The following is a 20,616-nucleotide window of genomic DNA, read 5'->3' as shown; positions in this document are numbered from 1 at the left end:
AACAAAAATTAATAAACAATCAAGCAGTATCAACACTTTCATTCAAAATTTTCAAAAAAAAAAGAGTAATTAAGTTTATCTTCTCATTCTGACATGAAAAATTCTTACATACTTAAGTCTCAAAAACTGCTGGTAACTTCCTATCACATTGCACTGCATTCTATTTCAATAAGTTATTTGTTTAGATAGTTTTACTAGCCCATCAACTGTTAGAACATGCTGTGGACAATAAAATCTGTGGAATAATCTGAAATATTACCTTGGTTTTCTTTAATCAAGTTTCCACCCATCTTTGTTAGGTTTTCAATTTTCTCTTCCAGCCGTCTGCATAGCTCTTGAGTATCTGATACAAGGAAGTTTCCTGCCCCTAAAAATAAAAAAAAAAATTGACTGCATAACTAATTTAAGTATCAGTGTTTATGTTGTTATTGTTGAAACTGATAATGAATACCTATAAAATGAGTCAATATGGCATGCATCTAAAATACTATGATAACCAGTCAAACTCCTGGCCTTTACATGTTGCTCAGAAATAGAGTTCTATGGAACTGTTTTCTATAATAGGAGATGGGGGTGAAGCAAAATAGCTGACAGTTGCTTAACAAGTAGTATCCCACTCAGTTACTTAACAAGTAGTATCCAACTCAGTTATTTAACAAGTAGTATCCCACTCAGTTACTTAACAAGTAGTATCCCACTCAGTTACTTAACAAGTAGTATCCCACTCAGTTATTTAACAAGTAGTATCCCACTCAGTTACTTAACAAGTAGTATCCCACTCAGTTACTTAACAAGTAGTATCCCACTCAGTTACTTAACAAGTAGTATCCCACTCAGTTACTTAACAAGTAGTATCCCACTCAGTTACTTAACAAGTAGTATCCCACTCAGTTACTTAACAAGTAGTATCCCACTCAGTTATTTAACAAGTAGTATCCCACTCAGTTACTTAACAAGTAGTATCCCACTCAGTTACTTAACAAGTAGTATCCCACTTAGTTACTTAACAAGTAGTATCCCACTCAGTTATTTAACAAGTAGTATCCAACTCAGTTATTTAACAAGTAGTATCCCACTCAGTTATTTAACAAGTAGTATCCCACTCAGTTACTTAACAAGTAGTATCCCACTCAGTTACTTAACAAGTAGTATCCCACTCAGTTATTTAACAAGTAGTATCCCACTCAGTTACTTAACAAGTAGTATCCCACTCAGTTACTTAACAAGTAGTATCCCACTCAGTTATTTAACAAGTAGTATCCCACTCAGTTACTTAACAAGTAGTATCCCACTCAGTTATTTAACAAGTAGTATCCAACTCAGTTATTTAACAAGTAGTATCCAACTCAGTTGCTTAACAATAAAGATGGCTAAGACAGATTTTAGGAGTCAGTTATAGAGATCAGGTCTCAATCAAGGAAATCCTAAGCCAAACTGGGAGTCAACCCCTTTGTAAGGTTGTGACAGAGTGTCGCATGACGTTTGCGGGACATGTTCTCCGACAAAATGAATTATGCATAATAAGAGTTGCGATGACATGGATGCCATTACAAGGAAAGCGCAAACAGGGACATCCTAGTATAATTTGGTGCCACACTTCCATGGAGGACCTCAGAGCAGGTGGGAAGAGGCTGCAGACATTGCCAGTGAAAGATTATTGTGGAAGCAGCTTGCCGCCCAATGCGCCTGAGGATCTAAGTAAGTAAGAATAGCAGATTAGGTTTTTGAAATAAAACTTTTTAATACAGGATAATGCACTGTAGATGCCTCAGAATATGCATTTTGTTGGCTTTCAATACCGAAGATAGTGCTTGGTGGCAGAGCTCCGCCCCGAACCCTGTTAGGTAAAGTCTTAACCCTCCCCCAGACCCTTTGCTGGCAAGGTTGGAGAGTCTACAATTTTCCCACTAACTCCAGGAAGATCTTATTCTATTGTACAATAAAGTCTTCTGAAAGAATGAAGGGTCAGAATGTAATAAAGATTAATTATGTACACACACGCACGTACGCAAACAGACACTTTTTTGGGGGGCCGGGGGGGGGGGGGGGGGGGGGGAGAAAAAATAACCCCTGAAAAAAAAATCCTGGCTATGCCCATGTTATATTATCATATCCATTAAGCCTACATTGTGTCTGTAAACTACAAAAACAAAATTTAATAAAATACTCAGAAAGACACAAAGATAAAGGCACATTCCTCATTCCATATGCCAATTAGTACAAATGCTCTTTCTTCCCTAGTGCTATTAGAACATGGAATGGGTTGCCTGAGCTAGCCAGGAAAACCAGTTACTTGGCAGAATTTAGGTCATTGGTTAATATGCATGACTAGATGTATGACGCATAGGATGTAATCATCTTCTTTTTTGAAATTACGTCTATTTAATATAAGATAAGTTAAGAAACTGCACATATATAAACTATTATTACTATTATATAAATAGAGCTCTCATCTTGGATTGGGTGAATACTTTCTGTCATAAGCTTCATAACCTACCTAAGTACACCAAACAGCTAAATTGTCATTCTGACCAATGCTAAAACAGTCCTTAAAAAAATACAACAGAAAAATTCAGATACTTCCTATATAAAGCAACTCAGGCCAGCTCTTGTCAACCTCAACAACAAAAGCAAGGAAACTGTTCTTCAATGGATCCCAGCTCACATTGAAATAGAAGGTAAAGAAAAAGCAGACATACTAACCAAAGATGGCAGAATGAACAAACAAATGAAAATTCCACTCTACCCAGAAGAAATGAAAATGATAAGAGAGTAGAATAAATGAGAATTGGACCAGCTCAATTATACAAGCAATGACAGCTGTCCTGACATGACCAACACATAATTTTTCGTCTCAGAACCAGACCCACCAGAATGAGACAACATATGTTCCAGAAGCTTATAGTCAGGACTAGCAAAACTTGAATGCTGACCATGTCCTTCAAAACTGCAAATTCTATCAAGAAGCCTGAACAAGACTCTGGCTCGAAAACCTCTTATATGAAGAACTGCTGATCGTGAATCCACTGGGCGGTTCATCTCAGATATAGGATTACTCATCTATACCCTCCGACATGAAAAATGAGAATGAAGAAGAAGCTTCATATATTATTATGTAAATTATGAATACTGAATTACATCATGAGATCAAACATTGAGATTTATAAATAGAAAGATGTAAAACTAAAATGTACAAAATTACAAACCTTTATAAGCCAATCCATCTGACAAATCAGCAAGGGAGGTCAATGACCTTGCAGGTGACATCTTAGACTTCTCTGTGTTTGATATGAGGTTAACAGTTGGGCTAGAGTTAAATATAATAAAATGTTAAAATTGGCATAATTTTAAAATATCTAAATCTTTGCAATTCCTTAAGTTAATTAACAGTTGGGCTAGAGTTAAATATAATAAAATGTTAAAATTGGCATAATTTTAAAATATCTAAATCTTTGCAATTCCTTAAGTTAAGTTATCCAGCATTTTTATTCCTAAATAATTTCACTTAGCACCTTAAATTTTGAGAGTGCAAAGCTGCATTCATTTTGTTCCTTCTGGACTTTTCTGTTTTGTCTCTGGGGAGATATTCTGCTGCAGCTTCTCGACTCTCTGAAACTAATGTTTTCATTTCTCCCAACAGTAACTTTAAATCTTTTCCAACCTCAAAAGTGTTTTTAGTTTTGGTCTGCCAAAGAAATATAAGACAGACATGTTAATACAAAGTAGTGCTTGGAGTTACTGGAGCTGTGAAAGTGTCAAAATGATTTTTTTTATTTTTTTAGTTTTAGATAAAAATTATTGTAGGACTATTACTTAATTATTATTAATTATTGAACTCTGGGAGTGTTTTCTATTGGTGTCTGTTCAGTTGATATTTCGAGTTTGTACAAGAATAAGTAATTGTGCCCAAATAAAGATGATTTCCATCGAAGATGAACTATCAGATCTTAGAAAACTAATACTATCAAGTAATAATAGAAAAAAAAAGGGTTTTTTTTTTTTTGTTAGAAGAAGAACTAGGTAGATGTTAATTTTTCTATTATTAAAGGTAAAGGTAAAAGGTTTCCCTTTTAGAGATTGTGATCTATGGGGACAAATAAATTTAAGATTACTGTTTCTATATGAGTAAGTAAGACCAACAGCCTTTACTTTCACAATGTCTGTCAAGTACCCATTAGAGTTGGGTAGACTTGGGGGTATCCTAAAAATGTCAAAGTTCAAAGTCTTCACCAATACCCAGATTTGAAGCCCCTTAATTCAGAAGTCAAGCACTTCACCAGTTGGTCAACATGCCTCAACTATTATTAACACAAGATTTTTAAAAAATTGCAGCAAAAGTCAGATTTTTCTATTATTTTATTTTATGTTTACCAGTTTAATTTTTGGATAGTACACTTACTTATATTAAAAAGTTGACATAGAAAGATTGCTACTCACTGTATAAAAAGTTCTTTTACTGTGTTTAGTTAAGGGGGAATCACTCTCACTAGCATCTGTTAGATCACCACTATCAGAAGTGGCCATTTTCTGTTTCACAGAGGACACACTTGATGGTAATGAGGAACTTTTGTGACAAGCTGTTGATAAACTTCCTGTTTTGCACCTAGACATTCCTTCAACTTCCTATTCAAAAATACATTTGTGTTTCAATTCAATTCATTGACTTAATATATCTAATATTTAGAGAAAATGTCAAGTGTATGTTGGTATGTATATATGTTATATAGAGAAATAAACACCAACTATGTTAATAAAATAAGCCAGGAAGATTCCTTAGATTGTTTCGGATATATTAAAATCATTAAATCTCTGACACCACCTTGAGGGGGTGGGGGCCTCTATATTTTTTTAACAGTTTAACTTTTGTTGTATTGAAGTGTAATAAGAAATCCTTTTTGCCATAAAAAAAATATTTTTTTAAGTCACTCCCCAGCACTAAGCTTATCAGGAGAGTTGCAAGCAGCTAAAAGTTGCAGTGAAACCAAGACTATTTTGTTTACATATTGGTAAGACACACACAAACACACAAATCATTATTTTAAAAAAGACAACATTTATTACAAATAAGAATTTAAAAAAAGGAAAGAAATGATTGAAACAACATTCCATTACATGAACTTACTTTCAAATCAAGCTGGTGTTTGAGTTTCAGTTTTGCAATCTCTTGTTCAAATGTTTCCATTTTTGCTTGATATGTTGAGGACCTCTGAGAAAAATATGAAAACATTTAATTCAAGAGACAAGTATTTGTCAAGAATAAACTGCTGGTTCAAAAAAAAAAAAAGATGGTTGTTTTCTATTTACTAAAAAGCTAAAAAAAAAAAACAACTTTCATCTAGTGCTTGATAAAAATATGAAAAGTGAACATCAGTATTAAATCAAATAGACAAGTAAAAGTGACGATGACTGGTAAGTGCCAATGTGCAGACTGCTACCAGACCCTGATGCCAATCTCTTATTTCGTAACTTTGTCAAAATCTGATGAGCTTTAAAAGAATGTGAACTAGAACGACAAAAACTTTTTTTTTTCCATTTAGAGGTAATCAGGATCTTAAGCTGGGACCATATCAAGTGTGATGACCATTATAACAGCTTATATCAATCATAATAAATAAAATCAAATACAACAGTCAAAGACTCTACTGACCAGTTCAAAGTCTTTCTCCATGAGAGATAGCTGAGCCAACAAATCCCCATTTTGTGCCATCACAGACTCCACTTTGTTGGAGAGCTCTTGTGAGTGAAGTAAAGATTTGGCCAAACTTTTCTTTAGACTGTCCTTGTCTTTCTCTACCAAAGATTTCTCCTAGTAAAAAAAAAAGTCCATTTTAAAACACAAAAGTCTGTGAGGGTTGGAGTAAAATATGATGTCCAAATGATCACCTACTCTGGAGACTGTCTCAAGTTTTTCTTCCATTCTGTGTAACTTAGTGGTCAGCTGATCCAGTTCACTTCTCTTGACTGTCATCTCTTTCTGAATCTTGTCAGCATAACGAACAGCTGTGATGGGTTGTTGAAAGAAAAAATTAAAAAAATAATGGTTAGTTCTGAATTTAGTTATCCTGATGAAATAGAATCTTACAAAGCCAGTAAAGCTGACCTTTATAGCTAATGTGTCTTTGTTTTCAATATCAATGTCTGCCTTTATTTTGTCAATGTCTGCCTTTATTTTGTCAATGTCTGCCTTTGTTTTGTCAATGTCTGCCTTTGTTTTGTCAATGTTTGCATTTATTTTGTCAATGTCTGCCTTTATTTTGTCAATGTCTGCCTTTATTTTGTCAATGTCTGCCTTTATTTTGTCAATGTCTGCATTTATTTTGTCAATGTGTACCTTTATTTTGTCAATGTCTGCCTTTATTTTGTCAATGTCTGCCTTTATTTTGTCAATGTCTGCCTTTATTTTGTCAATGTCTGCCTTTATTTTGTCAATGTCTGCCTTTATTTTGTCAATGTCTGCATTTATTTTGTCAATGTGTGCCTTTATTTTGTCAATGTGTGCCTTTATTTTGTCAATGTCTGCCTTTATTTTGTCAATGTCTGCCTTTATTTTGTCAATATCTGCCTTTATTTTGTCAATGTGTGCCTTTATTTTGTCAATGTCTGCCCTTATTTTGTCAATGTCTGCCTTTATTTTGTCAATGTCTGCCTTTGTTTATTATGTGAATGTCATTCTATATTACTGTCTTCTTACCTTTATTATCTATGATATCTTTACTCCTCAAAGCTTTGGCAGACATTCTTTTCTCTTGCTCAGACTCTAAACAGAACATTAGAGAAACAAAAATAAGTATATGTTTACCAGCTTATGATTCGATATATGAAATGTTATGTCTTGCCATAGTAACTGTCATAATTAATTTTCAATTTACAAAGTGCTTTTCTACTTATTTTATAAGGTACTTGTAATAAAGATCATCAATATTTGTCATAGTTGTTTTTTGTTATTTAATTTTTTATTTTGCTAAAAATATCTGATAAATTGTATTTTTTTTTAGATTTCGTCAAAAAATCATTTAACCATATGGAAAATAAAAGGATAAAAAAATGAAATATATTTACACAATTTTATATTAAATTTAAACCTTACTTTAAATTTGATTTTAATTTTGTCGTATTTTGTGAAACTTATTTTATGTTTTTCAATAGTTTTCAAAAAGAATTTAAATTGCATCTTTCAGAAACAAACTATTAGAGAAAACTATGTGATTTTCTTGTTCACCTTTCAATTTTGTCTGAAGTTTTGCTATTTCTTTTGTATGAAGAGTCTTGGCTTTAATGACTTCCTTTTTCAAAGCATCTTTTTTGATAGTTAGAGCTTCAAGGTCAGCTTTCACTTGAGTCAGTTCACTTAGCAATGTTTTCTTTTCTTCTTGGCATGCATCCAATTCCTGGCTCTAGTCAAAACATGGAGCGGAAAGAAGGGAAAATTATTCTGAGTCCTTGTTATGGAGTGTATGTGTGGGTTACTATGGTGATGGTGGGAAGAGTTTAGTGATTGGTTGTGAATGATGCAACAGAAGTGGCTTTGACGTCATTTGGTTAGAGGAGACAACTCCAGAATGTGAGACTGCTAGGTTGTGTTATTGTAGTGAGTTAGATTCTGTCAAAAAATATTATTACTAAAGTGTAGTATTTTTATTTTATCTCATATCAACTTGATTTTGTCTATATTATAATCAAAGTTTTATTTCGTTTGTTCACAAAAGGAAGTTATTCAAGTTATTTGAAGTTTTATTAGATAAGATATAGTATGCCTATAACAGTTTAGTTGTCGACCAGAAGTTTGGTGCTACAAGACAACAACCAGCAATAACAATCCTAAATCAATGAACAATTTAATTTCCATGGGACCTAGTGGCTTGGATATAAACTAGAAAGCTTCCAAAGTAAACTATTTTAAGACAAACACCAACTCTAATAGTCATGAGATATGTGAATTTGATTGGTCATTGCGTTTCCCACACAAAAACCTCTATCAATGTTTTACAAAAAGAAAAAAAAAAAAGAGAATCATTTGTTTTTTTCATTGGTTGCCTACTTGAAGATATTCTTCAATTCATTAAGAAGATGTATTAATTTTCATAAAAATGTTGATTTCATTTTTATAGTTTTTAGTACAATTTTGTGAAATGTCTGAATTTCACCTCAAATTCACATCCTGTTATGTAATTTTCTGTTACAAAGATACAAATTATGCCTTAACAAAGATTGAACACTTTCATGACATCACAGAGAGAGAATTTTAACCGAAACGAAAGTTCCAATAGAACTAGAATATGTTTTGAAAACGATCAAAACCCGAAAATGAGAACATAATCACCTCTAGTGAGACAGCTGAAACAGAGTCTATGAAGAATGCAAAAACTGCAGTGGTGAATGTCGAAAGAGAAGAAGAAAATGATGTAACACAAACAACTGATCAACATGTCCTAAGAAATGAAGGCAATAATGTAATAACTGATCAACATGTAGTTATAGATAATGAGCTAAATGTGGTTGATTCATTGAGAAATCTGGATTATCCTGCCATGTGTCTAGAAAAAATGGAAAGATCTTGTATTGACAATTTATTACAAAAAGGTCCACCTGAGATTACTTTGGAGAATTTTCCGAAAAATAAGGATGGTAGACATTTCTCTTAAGTGCATTGCAAACCAAACCTGAGTAATGGTGAAAGTGTTTTGCGTCCTTGGCTGATATATTCTGTGTCAGCAAACAAGATCTATTGTTTCTACTGTCGTCTACTGGAAAAACAAAAAAGTTCCTTTTTAAATGAAGGATTTGACCAGTGGCAAAGCTGTACCACAAGGCCAGCAGAGCATGAAAAATTGCAAAGGCATTTAGACGCCATGTCCAGTTGCTGTGAAGCTGGAGCAAGACTAAGTAAAAAAAAACAGGCATTGACAAAGTTCACCAGGAGATGCTTTAGTCTGAAACTAAATGTTGGACTAGTTGCAATTGTATGATTTCTAGCAAAGCGCAATTTAGCTTTCAGAGGGACCATTGAAAGACTTAAAGAGCCAAGTAATGGGCATTTCCTGGTCTAGTAGAATTACTCACAAAGTTTGATCCAGTAATGGGAGAACATCTTCGACGTGTAACCGATGCAGAAATTCATGATCATTACTAGGTAAAGAAGATTCAAAACTAACTTATTACTGTAGTAGCTGATGCTGTTGTGAATTCTATCCTTCGAGACATCAAGAATGCAGTGATATTGGATTGTACTCCAGACTTAAGTCACAACGAGCAGATGTTATCGGTATCTCTCAGATAAGGGTTAATGTGAAAAAAATTTTTGGTTGTGTATGAACGTTTTAAGTTTCTTCCTGTTGTTTCTTCTTGTGACAGCGAAAAGAAGTTGGCTGGAAACATGGATGTTGTTGCAATCTTTCCAGCCAAAAGTCAAAGGAAAAGGCAGTATGATAAATCGGTGGAAAACTTCACACATCAAAAAGCTGTTGATTGCTACAGGATAAAATGCTTCAACAGAATTGTGACCACTGCAATTTACTTCTTACAGCTGAGATTTGAACTGTAACTGTGGCATCTTGTGAAAGAAGTTTCTCGCATCTTAAACTAATCAAGAATTACTTAAGGTCAACAATTCACAAAGAGAGATTGAACAATGTGGCAATTCTTGCTATTGAGCGTGATCTATGTAGGAAACAGAATTTTGATGATCTACTGTATGACTTCGTTACACACAAGGCTCGTAAAGTAAAGTTAATTTGGTCGTGATTTTGTACTTAGTTAAGAATGTATAAAATGCAAAGACCAATTTATTTTTTAATACAAAATCTTAAATTTCACTTATTATCCTTATCCCTACCAAGAATAGGCCCAGCGCAATCCGTTTCGCATAGGGCCCCGCAATTGCTAGGACCGGCCCTGACGATATCTGACAGCTTGAATGCTAGTTGCTCATTTTTTAGTGTACATTTTAGTTTCTCCGAAGTATCATTAATTTTAAGCAACATTAACTCTTTCTCTCTTAATCAACAATACCATCATTGACTTTAACCCATTCTGCAGCCAAATTGATGACATTATCATTGAGGCTAAAAAAAAGTCAGTTTTGTTTTTTTCCTCCCAAAATGTTTTTAAATGTTTATAATTTAATCTTGAATAGCTTTTCTTTGGAAAATATGGATTCTGTTTATTGTCAATGTGGTTTACCAAAAACTATATTTTAAAGAGCGGGGGCTAACAAAAAGCTCTTTTTTAATATATTAATTTTTCACAGTGTTGACATGGGATAGTATAGTTTAGACAATTAATTTAAATATTTTATCTATGTTCTACATTAGGTTTTGTAAAAATATGAATAATTATCATAAAAAAATACTTTTAGTTCAATTTGGGTCATGAAATATAGTCTAGATATAGTACACATCTAGTTCTAAAGAGGCTTGTCCACAGTTGGTATAATTTTTAATTCCATTATCCAAAATAAACTTTTATTTTGGTTTATAAACATCAATTTGTTTTACCTAAAAAGGGTGTGTATTCTCCTTTAATTCTATTCCAAATGTAACATTTTCTGACAACAAACAAAAATGTTATTAAAGTTTAATTAGAACAGGTTAGTGAATTACATATGACAAAATTAATAATTCCGTCAAAACATGGAAAATAATTATGGAGAGAAATGTTTGTGGTGGAATTAGATCTAGTTGTCTAGATCTAACAATAATAATAATAATAATAATAATAACAACAATAATAATAATTGACTACAATGAATTTTGTTTCTCTCTAACGAAGCTCGACCCTGGCAGTGCCAGAGAATGAATATTAGTTTGTTGGTCACATAATAATTACAATACTAATCATACCGACCTTCTGCTGAAGATTTTTGTTAACTTTTAAATTTTCTTCCTCCAGTCCTTTCACTCTGTCATCTTGTGTTTTCATCTGATTGGTCAGTGACTCCACAGTCATTCTCATATCATGTAGTAGGAGCTCTTTCTCTGCAGCAGTGGCAGCAAGCTTCTCTTTCTCTTCTCTCACACTGTCACTGGCCTTGGTATGAATCTAAAGGAACAATAACAAAACTACACAATTAGCACAGGAATTGATGGCAAGCTTGTATGCACTTTTACAACAGAAATGCATAGTACACTTGTATTAAATACACTATGCACTATTAGAACTGAATCACAAGGTACAATGGTATGCTGTCTCAGTTAAATTTGTATAGAGTTTAATTGTACATTGAAAAAATGTGCACTAATTGAGACAAACTCTTCGTTCTATGCAGTAATCACAACAAATTCCCATAAGGATCAATGAAGTATAGTCTTATTCAAAGCGCGCTGCTTTCTTCTAGTTTTAACTATGTCATTTTTCAATTGGAATTTACTATTACTATTCCTTGTCGCTTTGTCAGGATTTAGTGTGACATCATTTGTTAACACTTTGTTTGTATTGCATTTCAACATTTTGAGTTTGATAGACAAGCTGTACTTCTTTTGGTCCTGAATAATTCTTGGTTTTACTGGACAGCCTTAGCGATATTGCCTTAAATCTGTTCTGGGTAGGACACTTTGACCCCTGTTTAGGGTGAGTTTTATTTTTTATTGCTAGAATATACTTTAGCAGATTAGTTCTATTTTTAGTTTTAGATTCATCATCATCATCATCAAACTCCATTAGAGTGAGGGCTTGAGAGGCTCAAATCCTCTCTTGCAAAAGCGTAGTGCATGAATGTCGCCATACAGGTCGAGAATTTTGGGTTTCCCAGACCTGTCGAGACGGAGATCAGCAAGTCTGGGGCAGTCAAACAGAATATGAGGCACGGTTTCCTCTTCTTCCCCGCAGCGAGGGCACAGTGAATCGAAATTTGGCCATAGCCGCGAGAAATATGAGCCAACAGGACAGTGGCCTGTCAAGCACTGTGCTATAATAGCTTGCTCAGGCCTGGATAGCCTCCACCACGGGGAAGTGCGGTCAGGGCGCCTCATGTGCTCCCAGACTCCACAGCCTTTTTGGGCTTTGTCCCAGCACTCAAACCACTTTTCCATTTCTGTTTTTTGTATTATAGCCAGGGCTTGATGAAAGCTTACAGCCTGATCAGTGGGTGGAATTTGCCCTCCCTTGTGGGCCAAAGAGTCTGCGATTGTGTTGCCAGTCACACCTATGTGACTCGGTACCCACTGCATTATTACAGGGGTGCCATAGCGTTGTTTGATGTTATGTGAAGCCATGATGACAGTGTTGATATTGGGGGGCCATGGACCGGGGCTTTGCAAAGCATGTAGTACAGATTTTGAGTCAGTGACCACAACAATCTGTGTTGCCCTCAAATGTCCCTCGCCGAGTTGAGAGTCAATGACTTTTAAGGCTTCACAGACTGCCATGGTCTCTGCATCAAAACTGCAAACACTACCACATGGTCCAAAGATTTTGACTGTGTGAGAGCCAAGAAAGTCGATGTAGGCTCCATAGCCTGCTCTTCCAGAATCTATTGATGCCGATCCATCAGTGTATGCAAAAATAGCACTGGGCTTGAAGGTATTAATGGTCTCCAGAGCTAGGATTTGAAGGTCATTAGATGAACGGCTTTGTTTAGTGGCATTAGGGTCTACTAATTTCAAGCGTATGTCTGGGGTTGTTGGGCGACACCAAGGGGGAAGGGGATGAAAGCGTTGAATGTTTTGTCGGTTGGTGGAGAGGCCAGCTTCATCAGATAGTCTAGTGGCATGATGCATAAAAGACTGCATCTGGATACGTCTTCTGCATCTCCAACCATCCACTTTTTTCTAGCTGGGAGGTATTCATCCAGCCTTTTATACCGCTCATAGCAGGTCAGTACTGACCTTTCCCTCCTAAGGGTTAGTGGAGCTATATTAGCCATTATTTCAGCCGCATTCACTGGACTTGTCCTAAAGGTTCCACAGACAAATCTTAGTGCTTGGGACTGTATTTTATCAAGTTGTTCAAGAGCAGTCCTAGAGCCATAAATTTGCACAGGTAGGCTGTAGTCTATCTGTGATCGAACTGCTCCTAAATACAGGGATCGGAGCATGTCTGCTCGGGCTCCCCACTTCGTGGATGCCAGCTTCCGCACAATGCAAAGTTTCCCTGAGGCCTTTCTTACAACATCCTGGATGTGCTCACACATTTTTAGTTTGCGATCTAAAGTTACACCAAGGTACTTGGGTAGCTTTTCCATGCTGAGAGCCACTCCGTTGAGGGAGAGCTGGAAAGGTTGCCCGAGAATGCCAGTCCCAAGCGTGAACAGAGAATAGACCGTCTTGGAGGTGTTTATTTCTAGCCTCCATTTTTGTGTGTATGAGCAGAGCGTATGGAGGTCTTCTTGTAGCACTTTTTGTATAGAGGTTGCGCTCCTTCCGGATTTCCAAAGGACAATATCATCAGCATATAGCAGCTTTTGGCATTTTAGCTGAGCCGGTAGGTCATTTATGAAGGCCGTGAAAAGGGCGCATGACAGGACAGAGCCCTGGGGGAGGCCGTGCTCGAGGGTCATTTCCCCTGAGACTTCTCCGTACATCCTTGTTCTTATTGTACGCTCTTGTAGGAAGTCTCTAATCCAGTAATAGTTTTAGATTAGATATTAGAGTTTCTGCCATTAATTTCTATAGGGTTTCATTATTGGAGTTACCCATTTAAACGTTGGGTTTACTTAGTTGATACCAGAGTCACCATTGTCAGCCTAGTCATCCTCATTGGCAGTACTGATGTACAGAATTTCATGAAAGTCCTTGATTGATGCAATCAAAGTTGATGTTTATTGGCAGTTTCTACAGAGATGAATCTTTGGTACAAATTGTGGACCAGTTGAAGTCAATGTCAATTGTGTGTCAAAGGTGCTTATTATAATAATATTATTTAAGTATGAATGTAATTATGATTTATTATCTTCACGTTTTAATTGTATGACTTATCATTCACATTATTCATTTTAATATTATTGTATAAATATTATAATATAAAATTAATTTTTTCTTTTAAAATCATCATCACATAGTTTATTACTCTATGTACGACTGTATGTGTATGATGTGTATGTTAAAATGAACCTAGAGACTAATATAATTATAAAACAAAAAGAAACATAATTATTCTCAAATACACACAGACATTGTAATTGAAATTATACTTAGCTACCTGGACAATTAAAATATCTAATTACTTAACTAAAGTCCTGACATGCAGAATTAAAACTAGAATACTTCAAACTCTTGTTTTCATTCACTTGGATTTTAAAGTTATAAGAAATATATCATAGAAATACTATCAAAATTCAACCATACCAATTTTCCTAGAAAAATGACTCAAATTATAGTTTACCTCCATCAACTGGGCTATACTACTGGACTGCTGTCTAAGTGTATCTAAAACCTTCTCTTTCTCCTCCAGCTGGACTTTCATTGTCTCAAGACTCAGTTTCAGTTGACTCACTTCTTCTGACCTTTGGTCTACTAACTTGACATACTGGTCTTTGTCTCTCAAAAGTCTTTCAGCCTGGTCAACCTTATCCCTGGCCACTCTGTCCATCTGGTCAGTTTTCTCATTTAACAGCATGGCCAGTTCTGCTTTTTCTTCTTCAGCTTTTTCAGCCTGGGATCTAAATTGAAGAATGTTGTAGGAGCAAATTGTTTCAAATAAGTGACCCAAAGTTCTGTAACTGCTTACTATATGGCTAGGTAGAGGGAGCTAACCATTCATTCACTAATGATAATCATCAAAAAAAGTATCAAGAAAAATATTTTTACCAATTCAAAAACTAATTTCTTATTATACCTATCACTAGACTATCCCATTTGTCAATATGTAAAGAATAAAACATATAAAAATACTTTTTAAAAAACAATGCTTATATTAAGTGTAATTGTATGAATTATTTTGACTCAATCTTGTGGTTAAATTTGTGATCTAGAATAACAATAATAAATTGGTACGATTGGAAAGATTTTTAACTATTGTTTTTGTTTAGCGCATATTCATGCTTTTAGCTTGCTACTTAACGGCCATAGTCCAATCACTCATGTGGACCATTTGAAAAGGGGAAAGGAGGGGAAATCTGGGAGAAAATTTCTGTGCTGGCTTTTCATAAGCAATAAAACAAAAGTTGCACAAATTGACTCAGTCTCAAAAGCTCAAGCTTCATTGAAGTAAGACCAACATACTAGCCACTGAGCTAGACAACAGCTTATAAAAATAGAAGGTTTTATAGTTATCTAATGTTACTTTTTTAAGACCACATCACAAACGAAGAGATTAGAGACAGGGTTATTACAGCAATTAGACCCCAGGATGACCTGCTAACTACTGTCAAAAAATGCAAACTAAAACTCTATGGCCATATTACAAGGTCTTCAGGGCATGCAAAGATCTTCCTTAAGGGAACAATTCTGGGAAAAAGAAGAAGAGGCAGACAACATAAAAGCATGGATGGGCCTGCCATTGAAAGAGGTTCTATCCAAGGCGAAAAAACAGAAAGGAATGGAAAAGGACAATCAACAAATCTTGTGTAGTACCACATTTATCCAACAGATTAAGGTTTAGGTGACGGTGAGGTGAATGTTACTTTCATATTTTTTAGGGGATGATATAATTCTCTACACAAGACTTATCTCCCCTTAGCTAGTAAAAAAAAATACAATTAATTAACACTAATTTATAAAATAATAGTTCAATTTTTTATTATTGTTTCATGTGTTATTAGGAATAACGAATAATTGTGCATAGTTTCAGCTTGATCCAAGAATTGGAAGTGGGAGAAATTCATTTGTACCAAATTTGTACTTTACAAGTTAAAAGTCATTTTTAATGGCAGTTTTTATTGTTTTAAATTGTGAAACAAAAATAGAGCCTAAATTTTATATGAATAAAATGACAACCTGGACTTTTCAAATTTCCTTGTCAGACTAGATGCATCAGACTTCAGCCTCTCAATATCATTATATGAAGTCTGAAGCTCCATTGTAGACTTGTTGAATTTCTCTGTCATAGTTGCCAGTTGGGAAGACAAGTGTTTGATTTGGTCTATGTACTGTTCTCTCTCTAGTTTCTCTGTTGTAGACAAAAGGTTTTGCTGGGAGGGGGGAAAAAATGAAAATCTAAAACAGATACTTCAAGGATAAACTTGTCTGCATGACAAGAAATAAAGCCCCTCAAGTCTTTCAAATCTTCATTTAATAATTAAATTGAAAGTAATTTAAGTGAAAAATGTTTTAAAAACTTAGATAAAATTGTTGAAAGACTTATAAAAATTCTTTTACTTTTTACAAAAATAAAACAAAAGTGAGCTCATTTTCTATTTTTAAAAAACTTAAAAATTTGATAGAAAAATACATTGAAAAACTGAAGCTGATCCTGAAAGTCTGAAATTTGAAAAGGAAGAAAGAAATAAGACAAGAAGTTTACACTTCAGTGTTCAGTTTAAACCAAATGGTTTCAACTTAAAGAAACTGAATAGCATTTTTTGTTCTTTAGACACCAAAAATAGTTCAATATAGTTAAATGAAACTTTACTTCTATTTATTTAAACTGCTTTTTTTTTCTGCCTGAGTAGCTTACCTTTTCCAATACCTGTAAGCTATACTCCTGCTTGACCATGTCCAGTGTTCTCTCCAGTCTGTCAATGTCTCCTTGTTTGTTGGAGACCTGCAACTCCAGGCTCATCAGGTCAGACCGTAGCTCCTCTTCTCTTTGCCGCTGCTGTTGTATGCGATCTCTCTCAGTATCTAGGTCACCTTCCAACTGAGCCACCAGATTCTACAAAAATTATTGATTCTTAAGTTATGTTCTAACCCAGGACATGAGTACATCATTACCCAATGGATAACCCAGGACATAAGTACATATTATCCAATGGATAACCCAGGACATGAGTACATTATTATCCAATGGATAACCCAGGACAAGAGTACATTATTACCCAATGAATAGCCCAGGACATGAGTACATTTTTACCCAATGGATAATCCAGGATATGAGTACATTATTACCCAGACAAACTTCAGAAAAAAACAACAAAAAAAACTGAAAGAAACCTGTAGATCATCTAATCTTGTTTCAGCAACTGAAAGAGATTGGATTAGCTCAGTCTTCTCTGCTTTGACTTCAACAAGTTCTTTCTGGACCTGATCAAGTGATGTTTCAAGTGCTTGCCTCTGAAACAAAAAATTTAACAATAATAACAATTAAACAATAATATGAAATAAAAATTTTGAAACTAAACATAAATTTATTCAAATGTGTTTAAACAATTCAGATGTTTGATATATCAGCTTAAATAAAAGGGATAATTTACCTTTTAAAATGTACGATCTAAAAAACATAGAATAATGATTTAAAGGCTAAACCAAAAGAATCATTTATGCAAAGAACTCTATATTTCTAGTTTTCTTCTTCCCTTTTTGTCAAATGCAGTAAAAAAAATATTAACATTATCTAGAAATTAAAGAGTATTACATGAAACAATTGATAATGAAATACAATTATATTATTTGCACACATATGTAAATATTCAAATTCTAAATATGCATTGTAATACATTTATAACACTAGTTAGATTAATCAGTTTAAATAATACTAGGGCATTGTTTAGCATTCAAATAATCAATGAGGTTACATACAGGTTACAAACCAAGTAGAAATGTAGGTGAATGTTAAAGTATGCAAGACAATTACCTAACAAAATAAATCAGTTCATTTTACATGGAGAATTTGACAGAAGATATTCCCTTAATGACAACATTTGAAAACTTTTCATTCAGAATAAAATTCTAATGTTTGGACTCGATTTATTACATAATCTCTTCACCAATAACTTAAAGAATTGATTTCAAGCTAAGAACTCAAATCAACTGTCAACTCAAAGTCAACAAGAGAATCAAAGAAAATTTTGTTTTCTTTTAATAAGACTGTTGTGATAATATAGTTTAAGGGATATACAAATTAGTTTACATGCCCAGTAGAGATACACACACACACATGCACTTACAAATAGAAAGCATTGATATGTCTGATGAGTAGTTAAACTAACAGAATTTAATTTCTTCAAAGATTTGTAGGAGACATAAAAGATTTTAAAATTTACTTTAAAATGTAGGAAAAAATATTATAGAGATTTATTATCAAACTTAATTAATTAAATATTTTTGATCAAAGTTGTGCTTTGTGATGTACAAGTTAAGTCAGGGTGAAATACTATATGAGGAGGTCACATTGAGCCCAAGCAATGCTTCTTAGCCTCGACATGGTGCTCGGGTGACAAAAGTCTTTATAGGAAACAATTTGTCCAATAGGGAAGCAAAACAGAACTCCCCTAAAAACTGAGTCCATTGCACTACAGGAATGTAACAAATCCCCAACAAACATGTCACTACCAACACACTGTTCCTCAAGATCTTTTTATGTCAGATGCCTGCACTGCTGATGTGATGGATAGAAGGAATATGGGGGAGTTTTGTCAGTGTATTCTGCCTCACCGAATGAGAAACCCCATTCATCTGAATCAAGTCTTTTTTTTTCATTACTTTATCTGAATAAAGGTTTATTTTAATTACTTCATAAGAATCTAGTCTTTTTTCATTACTTCATCTGAATCAAGTCCTTTTTTTTTATTAATTCATTTGAATGAAGTTTTTTTTTCATTACTTCATCTGAATCATTTTTTTCCATTAACTCATCTAAATCAAGGTTGTTTGTTTTTTCTACTTCATCTGAACCAAGTCTATTTTTTTATTGACTCATCTGAATCAAGTCTTTTTATTTTCATTACTTCATATCAGAATCCCATTTTTGTTTCTTAAACTGAAATATGAACACACACACAAAAGAGTTCCAGTCAAAATAACAGGGATAATTTGGTATATACATGTGTATATTATAGAAAGTAGAAAGTAAGGCGTATGTATGTATGTATATATGTTACGAATAGAAATCAAAACCGTTTGACCAATCTTGATAAAACTTGGCATAAATGTTCCTTGGGTACTAACTTAGACCGTAGTGTATGTAGTGTAGCCCTAAAACAAACTTAAGACCCTTAAAAAAAAAAAAAAGTTGACCAACTCTATGAAAGCATTATAACTTCATCGATCTAGGCTATGTTTACCATTTTCATGAAAAAATCTAAAGGATCTAGATCTAGATTTAATTTTAGAAACTACACTTTGCGCAGATAGTTTTTTACTTTGACACATGAAAATACAAAATATAGTCTATTGATTTCATTATTTAATAAAATTTAGCTTCAAATGCGTGTTTCAAATGCATTTTTACATAAATTCGTTCCTTAAATCTGCGAATTTAGAATTCCTGACGAACATTCTTTCATTAGACATTACGTGAAATGTTACACATCTCTCTCTTCCTAGGTCTAAAACTCTAACTTCACTCTAACATGATACAACTTCTCTTCGCAAAGATAGTTTTATAATTAAACACATGAACATACTAATTATACTCCATTCATATCATATTTTAATCAAATTAACATTCAAATTAGTTTTTCTAAAGCATTTTTACATAGGTCTACTTTCATTTGCCAAAGTTTTCATAAAAAATTGAATTCAGGTCAATTTGCTATTTTTAGCCCCATTCATAATATTTTTTTATTCATGAATTCATGCATTTGCTTTACTTATAACATTATTATTTTCTTTAATTGTTTCTAATGTTAATGTTAATGTTTCAGTGACTATATCAGCAATATGTAAGTTAAGACCCACGGGCGGCAGGAAATATCTATCTAGTATATATATATAGTGACAGGAATATTTATAGCTATACACAAGCAGGGGCACACAACTCACTCAGATATAGAACTTTACAACTAGATGAAATCAATTCTATAGCATATGAATTACAAAGAATAAAGATTAGGAAAAAAAACCTCATTGATTTTTTTCCTCTTACTTCATCTAGTTGTAAAAAATGATTTAAAAAAGTAATGTTTTAAATTTACCAGTGTCTCTGTATAAACCTGTTCATGTTTTGCTTGAATCAGCTGCAGACGTCAAATTATATATATGCTAATAACAATACTAATATGTTGCATTCCCTTTAAAATTTCCAAGGTTAACAAAATTTCTTTTCAGTATTTAATTTAAATCACCTGACAGAAAGCTTTTCAAAGGAAAAGAACAACTCCAATAACTTGTTTGTTAACTTGTCTAAAACATTTTTTTACCATTATGAAATTATACAATCTATGCAATTATTTTGCCTATTCAACTAAAACTATTAATCATTGTAACCAAAAACAAAAGGTAAATACACTTATACACTCTAATGAGACATCGTCAGCATGAAAGATGTTCAATTATTAATTAAAATCTCTTTATTTAACCTTTTAGATTTCCTAAATAAATAACAGTACTGCTGTATAAATGAACTAAAAACATCAGAATGCATTTTAAAAAAATGAAGAAGGAAAAACAACAAAAAACAAAAAAAACATCAAGACAAAATCAAAGCAACTACATAAAAAGTTGATATCAAAAGCTGAAAGAAGAAATTACAAAATCTGCTTTGCAAGAGAAGCAAGTATTTTTAGAGATTGTTCAGATATCAGCAAGTTTTAATATAGAAACAGTAAGACAGAAAGAAATAAGTAGAAATACATTTGTAAAAATG

General features: G+C 33.6%; 1 protein-coding gene across 3 annotated transcripts in view; it reads right to left on the bottom strand.

The window, feature by feature from the left end:
- LOC106060051 (coiled-coil domain-containing protein 158-like) overlaps nucleotides 1-20,616 on the bottom strand; it is a 33,374-nt gene that overhangs the window by 2,200 nt on the left and 10,558 nt on the right. For 2 of the 3 annotated variants that reach the window (XM_056038829.1, XM_056038827.1), the window contains exons 13-27: nucleotides 19,946-19,987; nucleotides 17,025-17,144; nucleotides 16,549-16,746; nucleotides 15,870-16,063; nucleotides 14,317-14,593; nucleotides 10,843-11,037; nucleotides 7,220-7,394; nucleotides 6,692-6,757; nucleotides 5,888-6,000; nucleotides 5,648-5,806; nucleotides 5,123-5,206; nucleotides 4,438-4,623; nucleotides 3,513-3,685; nucleotides 3,207-3,307; nucleotides 260-367 (exon numbers count right to left, since the gene is read on the bottom strand). In XM_056038829.1, coding sequence (XP_055894804.1) covers nucleotides 260-367; nucleotides 3,207-3,307; nucleotides 3,513-3,685; nucleotides 4,438-4,623; nucleotides 5,123-5,206; nucleotides 5,648-5,806; nucleotides 5,888-6,000; nucleotides 6,692-6,757; nucleotides 7,220-7,394; nucleotides 10,843-11,037; nucleotides 14,317-14,593; nucleotides 15,870-16,063; nucleotides 16,549-16,746; nucleotides 17,025-17,144; nucleotides 19,946-19,987 — 2,191 coding nt within the window. The remainder of the gene's footprint in view (nucleotides 1-259; nucleotides 368-3,206; nucleotides 3,308-3,512; nucleotides 3,686-4,437; nucleotides 4,624-5,122; nucleotides 5,207-5,647; nucleotides 5,807-5,887; nucleotides 6,001-6,691; nucleotides 6,758-7,219; nucleotides 7,395-10,842; nucleotides 11,038-14,316; nucleotides 14,594-15,869; nucleotides 16,064-16,548; nucleotides 16,747-17,024; nucleotides 17,145-19,945; nucleotides 19,988-20,616) is intronic. The other variant, XM_056038828.1, reaches the window with a different exon arrangement.

This window comes from Biomphalaria glabrata, chromosome 8 (assembly GCF_947242115.1).
Source record: "Biomphalaria glabrata chromosome 8, xgBioGlab47.1, whole genome shotgun sequence".
NCBI classification, from domain to species: domain Eukaryota; kingdom Metazoa; phylum Mollusca; class Gastropoda; family Planorbidae; genus Biomphalaria; species Biomphalaria glabrata.
This window is presented reverse-complemented; position numbering and strand designations above follow the sequence as displayed.